The 14,459-nt window shown below is 48.1% G+C and overlaps 1 protein-coding gene across 1 annotated transcript in view; it reads left to right on the top strand.

Annotated features, from left to right (window-relative positions):
• Window positions 1–1,860: 1,860 nt before the first annotated feature.
• RAD18 (RAD18 E3 ubiquitin protein ligase) overlaps window positions 1,861–14,459 on the top strand; it is a gene marked incomplete at both ends in the record, with an annotated part of 35,186 nt that continues 22,587 nt past the window's right edge. Inside the window, 7 exons of the mRNA XM_079540394.1 lie at window positions 1,861–1,914; window positions 2,192–2,273; window positions 4,035–4,096; window positions 5,496–5,566; window positions 10,671–11,026; window positions 13,052–13,151; window positions 14,211–14,395. Of these exons, the coding sequence (XP_079396520.1) occupies window positions 1,861–1,914; window positions 2,192–2,273; window positions 4,035–4,096; window positions 5,496–5,566; window positions 10,671–11,026; window positions 13,052–13,151; window positions 14,211–14,395 (910 nt within the window). The remainder of the gene's footprint in view (window positions 1,915–2,191; window positions 2,274–4,034; window positions 4,097–5,495; window positions 5,567–10,670; window positions 11,027–13,051; window positions 13,152–14,210; window positions 14,396–14,459) is intronic.

Below are 14,459 nucleotides of genomic sequence, written 5' to 3'. Positions count from 1 at the left end.
CCACATTTAAAATCAGTGAAGTGCCTTTAGCAAATGAGGGAAAGATTTTCCATCTCTCTCTGGAGCAGGAGCGGAGCGATGTGCCGTGGCACGGGGCAGTGAGCGCACAGCATGGCGCTGTGCCCACCGGGACCAATCCCAGCCCTGCCTTCAGCTCCACTGCAGGAGCTCTGCACCTGTGCTGTGAAAATCAGCTCCCCCCACTTTTGTTAGAATGAGAAATTAAAAAAGATGACTGCTGCAGCCCTGCAGGCCGCTCTCCGTTGAGACACTGCAGACGGCCTTCAGCAGGCGCTGGGGATCGTGGTGTTACCCATCTCCTGGAAGTACCGCAGCACGGGGGGTTGGAGTGTTTGCCATGTTTTCCCAAGGGAAAGGAGCCAAGCAGGCAGTGCGTGAAGTGAACGTGGCAATGTCTGGCTGAGCCAAACCAGCCCTTTCTGAAAACTCTCTCATTTGTAGATTCTTCCCCCCTGGTGCCTCATAGCATTTACCTCTGCCCTCAGTTAGCCCCGACCCATCAGCATCGCTGCGTTATCAGATGCTCAGATTGGCTGTGCTCAATGCGCCCATCTCATGACAGTTCAAGAGAAAGTTAAATATTATTTCTGGCTGCTCCAGATGCTCATTCTGACAGCTCTGTGATGGAAGTTTCCAGACTGCTCTTCTGAGCTGTGACATTTTTTCCATTGATTTACACTGGCCTGAAACCACTGAAGAAGACAAACAAACCCATAAAGGAAGAGAGTTTTCGCTGCACTTTCGAGGCACTTTTGCATGAGAAGAGCAGGTGCCCATGGAGCTGTGGTGCGAGCAGAGGTGGATCCCCACACAGCCCCCCCATCCCAGTGTGCCCACCGACCACATCCCACAGTGCCATGTCCCCATGATTGTGGAACCCCTCCATTTCAGGAGCCATTTGTGTTGTGCTCATTCAGCTGAGGCTCCTTGCTGTCAGCCTGGTGGTGTGGTTTGGCACAGAGGGAGCTCTGCCCGGAGATGCTCTCAGTCCTGCATTACATGCTGCCAAACACGCGGGCTGTTACTGGGCGCTGCTTCTGTGCTTCGGGGATGAGGAACTGAGCCACGGCAGCTCCTGCAGCTGCTGTCCACCCCGGCTTTGTCAGTGCAGCTTCACTTTGAAGCTTGCAGGTGGCTTTTGGTGGAGCAGCGGGAAACAACGTTGTGCTGGAAGGCCGATGTGGAGGGAAACACTACGAACAGATTCCTGATGCCAGAACCACCCGCGTGCTCAGCACTACTGCTTAGCAATGTGACAAATGTCACGTTTTAGTTGAAGCATAAGAGAGGGCAGAGACACGCGATGGGACTTTGGAAACCTCAGCTGCCAACAAGACTGCAAAAAAAAAAAAAAAGGAGGAAATATGAATTGCTGATGAGTTCAGGTGGTGTCATTATCGGGTGTTTATTACGAACAGATGGGGTCGGTTCCGTGGCAGCCGGGCTGCGAACGCTGCAGGTAACGGCACGGTGATTTCCACCGTAAGGAGCAACAGAGCCGAAGCGGTTGACAGAGACGTGAGAAAGGAAGGAAGCAGCGCCAGGCGGTACCGGCACGCGGACCGATGCATTCAAAGGTGAACCGCGCCGCGTGCCAAGAGCGCTGCGCAGCCACGCGACCGGCGGCAAACAGCCGCAGCGCAGGCGAACGCGGGCGGCTCCGCGACGGGACCGCGCCGCCACCGCGGGCCGCGCGCGTGCGCAGAGTCGGGCGTCTCGGCAACGCGGCGCGGGACTACAGCTCCCGGCAGCCACCGCGACCGGAAGTGGCACGCGGCGGCGCGCGGGATTCGGACCGGGAGCGGCTCGGGCCGCGCCGCGGGGATCGGGCGCGGGATCATGGCGCTGGCATTGCCCGAGCCGCCGTGGCCGGCCAGCCTGTCACCGCTGAAGGTGCGTGGGGCGGGGCGGGGCGGGGAGTTGGGGGGCGGCGGCCCGCGGGTCCCGGCCTCAGGTGGAGGCTGCTGCGGAGCCGCTGCAGGGATGGAGGCCAGGCCCGGGTCTGTGTTTCGTGCCGCGCCGCGCTATCGTGCCGTGCCATGCCATGCCATGCCATACCCGTACCATAGCGTGCTACCGTACCGCACCACCATACCGCATCATACCGTGCCGTGCTGTCCGCCGGGCACAGCGGTGCCTCAGCCGCTCACCCAGCCCGCTCTCGTTGCAGGCCGTGGACGATCTGCTGCGCTGTGGGATTTGCTTCGATTACTTCAGCATCGCAGTGATCATCCCGCAATGCTCCCATAACTGTAAGTGCGGCCCGTTCTGCCCTCTGCGGTCGCTGCCGCCCCCGTCCCGCTGCTCCGTGCCCTGCGTGGCGCATCTCCCGGTCGTTACAAGGAGTGCAGGCCAAAACGCGACGGCCCCGAGGGCTGACCGAACCTTCAACTCCTTCGTGTGGGTGACAAAGTTATTAAAAAATGTCTGCGTGAGTTTTTTTCTCTCCCGCAGAGTTTCACAGGGCAGTCGTGGTTTGGCCATTTGTTACTTACCACCATGATGCACAGAGGTCTCTGGTTCTGAGCTTCCTTACGAAACATGTAGCCCTTCCCTGTGTGGTTTGGGCAGCAGGGATGTTTTCCTGTGTGGGGCTGTGGAGGAGCAGTTTGGGGTGAGAGCTGTGAAGCGGACACTGACTTCTCTGACAATATGAAAACCTCTTGCTGGGGTCAGTGCACTTAGAGATCACCTGGTCCTGAAATCCTTCGCTTAAATGTCCTTCATTCAGCCATGAGGATGGAACAAAACAAAACCCGATCTGTAGCGCTGAGCCCATGAAGTGTTTGAGGTACAGCTGTCTGTGGGGCTGCTGCCTGCTGGGTGCGGTAGCAAAGTGCTTCCCGGGGAGTTAGAGGGAAGCCCGCTGTCTTTTCTCACGTTCAAATAAAGGCTTACAATTGTTTTGTTCAGAAACAGTAGCACTTACCTGAAGGGGACATTGTAGCTCGGTGGTGAAATCTGCTTTAGCTTGGCAAAGCTGTAGGCATTGAGAAGGGCGTGCCTGCAGTGGGCGCACTTTGCAGCAGGCGTGACGGAGCTGCCCGTGGATTGGCTCTGATGCCTGTGGCTTCCGAAGGGGCTGCCTGCCTTGTTTGGCAGGTTCTCCTCTGATCCTCCCTTGTTCTTTGCAGCAAGCCTCTGTTTTCCTCTGTAAATCAAGATGTCCTGAAATGTTTCCTGCTAGGTTGTCTCTGTGTCATTTCTTCAGTCCAGTGGACCAAAAAATCCTCTCCTGTTAATGATTGTTTATAGATGAAGAGGAGATGCATCTACCTTTGCATTTGCTGGCAGAACTTTTTTCTGTTGATTTGTTTTTCTTAATGCTCCATTGTGGGGCTTGCAGCCATCTGTAATGTTTGTGCCCACCGCCCCTTAACGCCCCTCCCCTGTTGCAGTGGGTGGTGCTGGGCAGCTCTCCTGGCAAGAGCCAATCGACGGCTGCAGTGCTTTGGTTGTGTCTTCAGAGACAGAACAGAAGGGCCGTTCCTGTTTCCTTCACATAATAAAAGCATCTGCTGAAACTCTCCAGTCGCATTCTGTAAGAGAAGTCTCCTGGGGAGTAGCGGTGCTTTTTGTCCCTTGAAGTGGTTATAAAAGCTCACAGATGAGCACTGGCAGTGGGGTAATACCAGGGATTTATTGCAACAAAATGAAGCTTGTGGTGTATTTCACCATAGAGGCTGCCGAAGGATCGATCCCCTGGCGGCGCTGTGACTTGCTTTTACCAGGAAACGTTTAAGCTGCCTCTCACTTAGCATTCCTGTGCTGTTTCTCACCATTCTTAGCCGTTCTTCTCAGTAAACATGTTGGCTTTGTTTGCCACAGATTCTGGGGAAAGAAGTATTTAATTCTATGGAAAAATGGCATAGTTTCAGTACTGGTGTGTTGTGACGTAGCTTACATATGTAGATAGGAAAACGTGTGTATGTATATCAGAATGTACTAACAAGTGTGTGTTGAACTGTGTGTGGAAGGAGACCTGTTAAAAGTCGTATCTTTTCTTTTTCCAGATTGCTCCCTGTGCATACGCAAGTTTTTGTCCTACAAAACTCAGTGTCCAACGTGCTGTGTGGTAAGTGGTTGTCTTTGTGCTGTTTTTAGCCATCTCAGCACGCTGCTGTCTGGGCTGCAATTCTGGGTGTGTTCTACCACCTTCCCTTTCGTAGGCAGCAGTTTGGACAAAGTGTGGTGTTCTGATCTCTGTAGTAGGTGAATTTCTCTGGTAGTTTTCAGTCAGCAAAAGCAGATGGAGCACGAAAGCTCAGTTTTGGCTCTGAGCTGCGTACAAAATCTGCCATGAAGCATTCAGCGTTGCCTCCTGATTTGTTTAAAATAAGTCAAAATGTGAGTGCTAAGTTGAAACATTTCAGTGTTCTGTGGTTGAGAGGCCTCACTTCCCATTCTTTCACAGCTTTAGAAGCACCCACAGACCACACAGTGGTCAGTGCATGGGCTGTGCTGTGTGGCCTTCTGGGGATGGAAGAGCTGCGCTGCGTGGCAGGGAGAGGAGATGTGTCCTGCCAGAGTGAGCCCACGTGTGGGAAACACTCTGCAGCTTTGCCTGCCCTGCAGCTGGGTGACCATTGCCATCTGACTCGAGGCCCTTTCTGCTCAAAGCACACAGCATGCAGTTTTCCCCAGGCCCCAGGCTAGCTTTCTGTCTTAAGCCAGTGTGTTGTATTGAATCCTTACAAATGTTAGGCTGCCCAAAAACAATCAGCGGTGCTTTGTGAGCATCAGCAAGGTAGAAGGCATTTTCTTCTGTGTTTGTAAAGCATCCACCAGATGAGACTTTTCAAGGCTGAAAAGCAGAGCTAGCTGTAACTTTGTCAGTTTTTAAACATGCAAACAAGTACAGACTATTTGATGCATGTTTCTGGGTCATCTCACTGGTGCCTTCTTAAAAAGCATCACGAGTGGTATGAACAAGACCAGTAGAAGTTGAGTTATGGTGAAAGAAGGGCAAAGAGAAACAGCCAGAGAGATAAAAACCAGAAATTGCTTTAAAAGAATGAATTGAATGCGTGAAGCCATCTCATGATTCCTGTTTCTTTTTCCATCTTCACCCCAGAGATTAACATCTTCATCTCTTTTCATTCCCTGTTGCTTAAAGTTCTTGTCACATTGATAGGCTCCTTGTTTTGGTTTCCAAAATGATTGTAGTGTGTGACAGTAGAGCACCGTTGGCATTGGGGTGCACTGGGTTTGCTCCTTCTGCCTTTCTGCTGCAGTTTCTACATTGCTGATCACCTGGCAGACTCACAGTCCTCAGGCTCTTATTTTAGATGTTTTTAAGGAGAAAATGCTTATGCTCTATGCATTCTTATTCACGTTGCAGTCTGGGGGGCTGGTGGCTCAAGCACAGGTCCACAGAAGTTACAGGACATTGGACACCTTCAGGATACCTGTTGTTTTCATGGTATTTGACTGTTTGTTTTGCTTTCTTCCTCTCTTTTCTTCTCCCCTAACAGGCTGTCTCGGAGTCTGACCTGAAAAACAACCGGGCGTTAGATGAGCTGGTAAAGAGCTTCAGTTCTGCAAGGTATGCTGCAGTCTTATGAATGCTGTCTCTAGTTTGGCAGTCCAAAGGGAGGTTTGACTTGGGGTGTTGTAATGGAATATTGTGCTTTCACCTTCTTTTCTGTTTGATTTGGTTCACTTTTGATCTCCTCCCTTTAAAAGAAGCACAAAATCAATGTGACATGGTAGGTGCATCCTGCAGATGTGTGAGCTCTGCTTGCTTTTGCCTGGAGGCAGCTCTGTGACTGCTCTGTTTTCTGCAGGGATTCCTACAGCTATGGAAGATGCATGATAGGGCACTTTTTACTGAAATAAATCTGGAGATTTAAATCACTGGGATTCTTGGCTTCGTAAGCAACAGGAAGCATAGTCCTTATGGCTTTGTTTCTTAAGGGAGTTTCTGTGTGACAAGGAACTAATCTTTTGTATGACTGCTATTAGATTTAATTGATTTTATTCCAAGAATTGAGGTTCTGCAGTTCCAATATTTTAGCTGGAACTCTGACTTCAGTGTTTCTTGCTGATAAGTGGATTACTGTATTTTGGTAACATCTAATTTCATAGGGAACAGGTAGTGCTGACTTGGATCCATTATGATAATGAATCTTAACCGTTAATTTTTCGGACTGCTTTAATGGATCAGTATAAATCTTAGCAGAGCTAAGATCAATAACCTTTCCTTCTGTGACTTGGAGGTCGATCAATTTCTCAACGTGAAGTTGAATCAATAAGCCTGAAGGGGTGGTGGTGTCCTGCTCCTCACCTGGGGCGAGCTGTGGGAGCAGAGCTGCTCTGGGTCTCGCTGAGAAATGCCCGATGGTGAACGGCTGACAGAGGTGCCTGCTGAAGTGAAATGGAAGAGGAATGCAGACAGAGAGCAAACTTTGCACCGCTTCAGATGCCGGGCACCCTGCGTTGTTCTCTTGTAGCCTGGCACTGCATTTGCTCGGCAGGCAGCTGTGAGTTAGGGGCTGCTTGGTGCAGAATGCTGTGTGCTGCTATCCGTAGCATTTTCTGCCTAGACGTGCTGTACAGGACGTGTCTTCTGGCTCCCTTCCCCTGCTTCTGTTTCCCTTTGGCCCGCCCTAAAACAAATCCAAACTCCAGGGTCTGATTTTTGAAACGTGTAAAGTTCTTAAAGTGCGTCGTGCCTTGACTTTGAGCCTCGGGTAATTCAGCATTTGTGAAAATTAGGCATTAAGGCTTTTCAATATTTCAAAAAATGCAAATACGTTTTGAAGTCAGGCCTGTAGGGAAAGGAAATGTTAATGCTTGAGTAGTTAGCGAAGTCAAAGCTGTGCTCCAAGGTCAGCGTGTGCGTGGGAATGGAAATGGTTCTCAATAGACCCGAGTGCTGATCCCGCCGATCCGCGCTCAGCCTTCGGCCGTGTGTTTGCAGAGCTGCAGCTGCCGTGGTGATGGGCTGCGCTCAGCACTGCTGCCTTCGCGCTGTGCTCGTGAAGGAGCCGAGCAGTGCAGTGCGGGAGGGAAGGGAGCGCAGCGCTCTCACCTGCACCCTGCAGTTCCTGCTGGGGACCAAGAGCAGCCTGCGCTCTGCTCTCTTGGCTTGTCGTGCAGTGCTTCGTGCGCAGGGTTTCTCAGCCCTTGGCGTGGCAGTGCTACGTGTGCCGCCTTTCCTTTATGAACGGAGTTTTTATCAGGTGCGGTGTGCCAGGATGAATGTCTGCTCACAGCTAAACTGAAATAACTGCAACTGCTCGCCCAGCCCAAATATCTGTTGAAAAGGATGGGGACAGAGGGGCTTTTGGGTTATACAGCGAGCGTAAGGACACACTGACATCTTGTGCGTTCGTGTTTCACCGTTGAGAAGGTATCCAGTGCAGTTAAACAGGTTTGTCAGCTATGACACATGTATTGCTTTTGTGCCAGTGTAGTAAAACTTTATCGGCTACAACCTCTCCAAGCTGACAGTAGGCTGTGTTAAATTCCTTAGAGCACAGAGTACGTAGCCTAAGTGGAAGTAACTGGAAAAAACCATGCAAAGTGAGAAGCTATCTGAAAGACACACTGTGCTAACATTTATTGCCTGAATCAATCTGTAGGTGAGCTGCATATCTGTGGTGACAATTCTGGCTGTCTTTGTGCAAGTGTTAGCTATTGCATTCAGAGAGAGGTGCTCGTACACCAGGGCTCTGTCCTGTGGCCCTCACACCACTGTCCCCCAGCTCAGGAGCCTGTCCCTTGGCACAGCACGTCACTGGGTGCTGAGCTTTCCTGAGGGACAGCATTGCGTGGAGCAGAGCCCTCTTCAGAGGATCCAGGTGCTGTGAGCAGTGGTGGTGTGGTGTGTCCTGAGAGAGAAACGTGGTGAAACAGTGAATCAGGGGAAAGCCTTGCAAAAAGAGGCTGATGTGAATCTTGAATTCTACGGGTGCTGTCAGGCAGTGTGAGTACATGGTGATACGTGCCAGCTAAGGAGTATATGCTGGGAGAAAATCATCAGCAGTATCTGATAGGTGCAGGTACAGACTGCGTTACTCTGACAGGAGGAGGAGCTCTCAAAGCAGTAGAAAATGCACTGAAAAGATGAGCTGTTTGCCCATCTACCTTAATGGTTGGCTGCTGTGTGGAAACCTGGGAAGTCAGAAGAAACCACCATTCTTGCATTTCTATTGTTGTGTCAGCTCCTCTGCGGCTGCAGCTTTAACCTGTAAGCTGAAGAATGTTGTGCATTTATCTGCAGCAGGTGAGATGCTTAATAATGCCTGTTATTGCTGCTGATGGCCCTGGGCAGCAGTGCTGTGTCAGATGACGCTTTAGGATGAAATGTAGCCCTTGTCAATAGCAAATGTGAAGCAGAGCTGGGACAGGGTTGTGTAAAGGGACTCTGTTCATGTTCCCATTTAGCTGGCTCCTGAGTTTCCCGTGAAGTTGATCCTATGACAACAGTGGCTACTCCACTCTATATTTGCATCAGCTGGGGAATTAACCTCCTGAAAAACTTCCAGTCCATATCTAGGCATGTGCAGACAGAAGAACATAGTTTTGCTGCCACGCTTAATTGTGCTTGTTTGTACTGTAAAAAGTCACAGTGCCTTGGGATGCATGAGAATTGCTACTGACAAATATGCTCATTGCATAGGGTAATCCAGGAAGCTTGAACTCCAGGCTGGGCTTTGAGTCTAGCTCAAATATAACTGCACAGAATGCAAAGTGTGCTGAGCTCCATGCTCTATTTATTCACTAGAAACTGATCTTAAAGCAGCGTGACTGTGGGCTCACCCACTGACTTAGGTACCTTCTAAAACATTCAAAGATACATATTAATTAGTTCTTCCCAGATGTGTGGTGAATCTTTACCTTAAAAGACTGGTGAGTTTTCCAAGTAGTTACCTAACACTGAAACGTCTTCAGCTGTGCAATCATAAAGCACACCTACATTTCATTCTTATTATGGGCAAGAAGCAGTTCAATGGCAGTGCTTGTTCCAAAGCCGCGTCACCGAGTGTCTCTTGCTTTTTTTGCAGAAAATGAATAGTAATCCAAATTGTGTCAACTCTTATTTATTCTTTCTGAGTTAAAAACTTTGCAAATTGAAAATCTAGAGCTGTGTGTCTCAGGGGCAATCCTTTCTGTTCTGTGAATGCTGCAGGAGTGCCATGTTGCTGCTGTGCTGGTTTGAGCTCCTTTCTCTTCAGCTCGCCGTGCTGGCTAAGTGCAGGGATAGCTTGAAACAGCTGATGTCTGACCAGCACCTTGTGCTGTGTTTATGTCAGAACAGGGAGGCCGTATACCAGAAAGTTGTATGGTCTGGGGCCTTGAGGGGAGGCATAGCAATGAAACTCCACTCCCCCAGCTGCTCTCTTTTCACAGGCTTTGTCACCTCAGGGGGAGAGAATCGTCAAAATCCAAGCTGTCAGGTCACGGTGCTTAAATGAAAAGCATGAACTTACTGAGCAGCAGCCGTAGTAAAAATGCACAGAAGGTACCTTGTACTTGAGGAGGTCAGTGTGCTGTGGATGTGGAAGGCTTTGTGGTGTTACAGGCTTGCTGTGCTCTTTTGGGCTCATACACGTGTTGAGGGATAGCAGGCACGCTGTGCGGCTCTGTGGCAGCGCGGAGGCTTGTCTCTGGGAGGAGATGGCATCGTGCTGATGGCCCTGCCCTGAACACAGCCCTGTCCTGCTGCTCTGTAGTGCAGGCTGCACGGCAAGGTGGGGGCCCTGAGGTGCCCGAGTGCAGTGCTGCTGTTGGCAGTGGCTCCTGGACTCCTCAGTGTCCTCAGAAGCTGCCCCTTCTTCCTGCTCCTCCCACCTTGTTACCCTGCTGTAAAGAGGAGCAGGGGGAGGCTCTGCCCACCTCGTGGGGACAGAACAGCTTGGGGCAGGGAGGGCAGGTGTGCAGGCATTGCTGCATGGGGAGCTCAGCAGGAGGGTTGTGTGCAGGCTGTGTGGGAGGGCAGCAGGACATGAGAGGGGTCCAGGTGAGGGGCTGCACAGGTTCTTCTGCTGGCTCCTGTGTGTGGGTGATGTGAACTGCTCTGTGCCCCAGGGTGTGCGCCTCGTTAAAGCAGCCCCTAAGACCTGTGGTGGTCTTCTCACTCCAGCTACAGAAACAGTGGAGTGTTTGTTCCTGTTGTCTCACTGTCACTGAGGTGTGTAGGTGGGGTTACCTAACGCTCGGTCTCACGAGCTGACGGGTGTTTGGTTATTGCTTTGGTGGGTGCCTGTTGGGCTGTGCTCTGGAGATCCCCAGCAGGAGGGGACAAAGAACACAGAAACTTTCTGGTACGCCTTTGCCTCAGCTGATCCAGTGCTTGGAGCGCTGTCCTGAAAGCAGTTATCTACAACTCTCAAGTAAGAGGGAAAACTTGTTCCTTATGTTCCGTGTGATATGTTGATGCTTATTTTATAACATTTGCAAAATGAAATGTAATTTGTTTTGTTTATAAACTGGGAAACTGATTTTTGCAATCTGTAGAGCGTGGTAACACTGAACTGGGATGCTCCTGGTTTGTGTGGGCGAGATGATTCCCATGTGCTTCGTGTTAGCAACTGCTCCGAGAGGAAGGAATGGAGGAAAAACTCCAGCTGTTTTCTGTTTTCAGAGAAAGAGCTAACAGAACTGTTAGATGTAGCTAACAGTTGTCTTCTGGATGCTTCCAGGCAACAGCTGGTCCAGTTGGTCTTGGATACACCGCTGATTTCATCTCCATTGGCTTGTAGTAGGCGTGCAATTGGCAAAAGCCATGCCAAGACTTCCGCGTCTTCGCCAGTTGTAAAAGAAGAGGTGCCAGTGATTGACAGTTTGTTGAAAAAGGAGAATGTTTGTACCCTGACAAAGACAGATGGTCTGGCAGGAACAGATTGGAAAGTTTGCAAAACCGAGGAACATCGTAACATCAGCAGCAGTTCTCCAGGGGCTGCTAGCAAAGACAACAAAGCAGGACCACGAGGGAGTCCTGAAGGCACCAACAGTGGTGAGAAGCCTTCTACATCTGTGGTAAAAATAGTCAACAAAGGTGAGATACTTAATTTTTGCTTTTGTTCTGATCACTTCCCCAAGTCTGTGGTTGCATCTGGCTGAGCGCGTCAGTCTGTGGCATCCATCTCCTGCACTGTTCTGATCTGCAATTAGAGCGTTGGCGTGCTCAGATGCTTCCTGTCTAGCTGGGTTGTGCTTCATTCACATTACTGCTGCAAGCATATTCTTGATGAGGAAGTTTGGGCTGATACAAAGTAATTAAACCGAGTTCGACTCTTACAGATTCCTTTGTATTGAATAACAACTCTTAAAAACAATGGTTGCACAACAAATTTACTCATTTTCTCTTCTTCCCTTTCACGAGCAGACAGACACTGATGTTTGTTGTTCTTGCTTATCCTCAGTAACCAGAAGCAAAGTATTTCATCATGTTAGTCATTCGAGGGTGCACCCACAACCAAACTGATCATGGTTTCAGTTTTGTTGATGTTCCTGTCTATAGACTCTCTACAAGTATTCTCCTTTATATTCTGTAATCTTGCAGTGTTAAGATTAATGTACTGAAGCATGAAAATGTTCATTTATACTAATCAACTACAACAAAATTGGCAGTGTCTTCATAAATAAATATCGTGGTGGGCAGCTTTTCCATTAGAAGCCGTAGAGAATCCTAGGATGGTCCTGATTGGAGGGGACTGGTGTGCAGCTGGCTGGAGCAAAGCACTCAGACCTAATAGTTTGTATTTTTTTATTCTTTTAGCAATTTATTTGACTGGGACCTGGAAGTTCATATTTATTCATTAGCCAGGTAAATACTGCTTAAAACGTAACATAGCTAGAAAAGTAGCTGCAGGAAAATAATGTCAACTTAGCCAGCTGGTATGTTTTCTAGTTCTATGCATCAGACTTGCTCGTATTAGTAATTTACAACTAATATAAAATTTTACCTCATTTATTCTTAAGGAATTGAATTTTTCGCTTGCTGACCATTTTATGGCCTTAGTAAGTCCTCAAGGATGTGTTGCACAGAAATTGCTTCCACAAGTGCAAAGTAGTTGGTCAAAGAACAGAAAGGAGAAACTCAAAGAGGCAGTGCTGAAGTTCTCCTTGTGAGGATGACTGATTGCTGTGTTAACAGCTGAAATGCTGTACTCAATAAAGTAACAGGCTGCTGATAACTATCGTGTTAACATAACTGTCCTAATTAGTTGTAAGTCAGGAATTGCAAAGCAGTATTACCAGTGAACTCTGAATTCCTACAGCATTTCATGGTATTCTTGCTATTGTGTTTTGCTTTGTTTTCTGAATCCAACTTGACTTTCCTCGTGATAATACAGAGGATAATGGGAAAAGAATCCATGTCATGCTGTTCATTTGAGGTTAGCTTTTTGTTTTTGACAGCGTCCAGGATGTAATTGCCAAAGGCAGACATTGTTTTTGAGTGTCTTTGCAAGTGGCCTGCAGAGGTATTTCTTGCTAATCTGATGCAGGAAGAGTTGTGACACGGGGGGGACTCTGTTGCAGGGGTTTGTGAGCCTCCAAGCAGAAATCATGTTAGTTTAGAGGTGCTTCTGAAAAAATGACACGTGGTTGGGTCATAGGATTGCTGTTAGGTTTGCCAACTCATGTGCTGGCATGATGGCGAGACGCATGGATGGGAACACAGTGTTAACATGCACAGATTCCTGCTTTACTGCCTTATTGAAATAAAGGAAAGTGAAATGTTGCAAAAATGAAAGGCATTATTGCAAAGATATGCTGATGTTTATATTAGTTCTGAAGTTTCTTTGTACTGTGTGTATTATTCTACGATTTTACTACAGTTTTCGTGCCCTCCAGCTGCAGGGAGGAAGGTGAGATGCGTTCTGATGGTACATAGAACGGGGAGTATGAGTGCTCTGAAGATAAGTACTAAAAGGGAAGGTTCCACGTAGATCTGCCTTCTTATTAAAGAACATAAAACCAAACTTGCAATTCTGGATTTTCATTTTACTCGACAGTTTTGCAGCTTGATTTTGGCTGATACGTATGCAGCAGTAACAGCACTCTCCCTTTCTTTCAGTGGACTGCCCTGTTTGTGGAGTTGCTATTCCAGAGGCATACATCAACAAACACCTGGATAGCTGCCTGAGCAGAGAGGAAAAGAAGGACCGCCTCAGGAGGTAGGAGAGGGCTGAGCCTCCTGTGAGCACGTGGAGTCCTCTGCACTGCAGAGCCCACAGCAGTTGCTGGGCTGCAGAGCAGGGCGTCGTGCTTTCCTTGCTTACTGTCAGTCTGAAGCTGCTGCATTGCCTCTTTCAAAGCAGCGTTGTGGATAACCAGAATTGGTGGTGGGTTTTGTTTGTTCTGTTTGTTTTTAGCAGTAAGAAAACATTGAGTGTGTTTTAAGGAATTTGACATAGATTGTAAAACTTTGGACGTCGTTATCATCGGATTCCCATCCATTAGCATTACGATTTTATTTTGTAACACTTCTTCCCATTTTTCATCTGGTGAATGACTTGTTTCCTCCGAGTCAGATGGGCCAAAAGAGAATTGCTTCACTACTTGTCAAGTCAAAAATAACAATTGTGCCTTCCTCTGCTCGCTGTAGTTATCTTCAAATTACTCAGGTTAAGGTCTTTTCTTTTAAGATGTTAAATTTCATAAGGTTCATGCATGTCTTCCTATTTAAGCATCCACCCTAGGGTTTGTTATAGCTGCCACATTCACATCAGAAGTGTAACCTTTAGTCTTTGTTACTAACATAAACATAGGCTGCTGTGGTTCACTGATCAGACTTGACAGCTGTGAGGAACTTTTACTGTGTGTGGTTTGATTCAGGTCCTATGAACCTTAAATTAGGAAGTGACTTTGTTAGAGCTCTGAATTTGCTCAGTCATGCTGAGATTGCAATCCGGAAGCTAGAGAGTTTTGAAGATGAATAAGTGGTAAACTAATACGGGAATCTGATGTTACATTTTAATTTTCATTTGGGATGTTTTTACTGTTTCCACTGTTCCTAATGAATGAGAATAAAAGCCAGATCTCTGTTTGGTATCAAGCCCGCATCCCTAATAGAATTTTAAATTTTGCTTGTTTTGTCTAGACTGCTTGGGATTTAGGAAAGTATAATGCAAGATAGTGTTCCTAGGGGATGCCCTGAAAGAATACAAGTCAGCATTTGGATTCCTGGTAGGAGTATTAATTAAAAAAAGGGTTGTTTTCTTTCTCCTTTGCAGTTCTGCTCACAAAAGGAAGCCTATGCCTAAAGTTGTTTACAACTTGCTCTCTGATCGTGACTTGAAGAGGAAGCTGAAGGAGCAAGGACTGTCTTCCCGTGGGAGCCGTCAGCAGCTCGTTAAAAGGCACCAAGAATTTGTGCACATGTATAATGCTCAGTGTGATTCTCTAAATCCCAAATCGGGTAAGTTAGAAATACTAGGAAAGTTTGTATCATCGCAGGCTCTTTGTATGTGTTTGTGTTGCCT

Source organism: Tetrao urogallus (genome assembly GCF_951394365.1).
Source record: "Tetrao urogallus genome assembly, chromosome: 10".
In the NCBI taxonomy this organism is placed as follows: domain Eukaryota; kingdom Metazoa; phylum Chordata; class Aves; order Galliformes; family Phasianidae; genus Tetrao; species Tetrao urogallus.
Note: the sequence above shows the minus strand (reverse complement) of the source record. Positions and strands in the feature narration are given on the sequence as shown.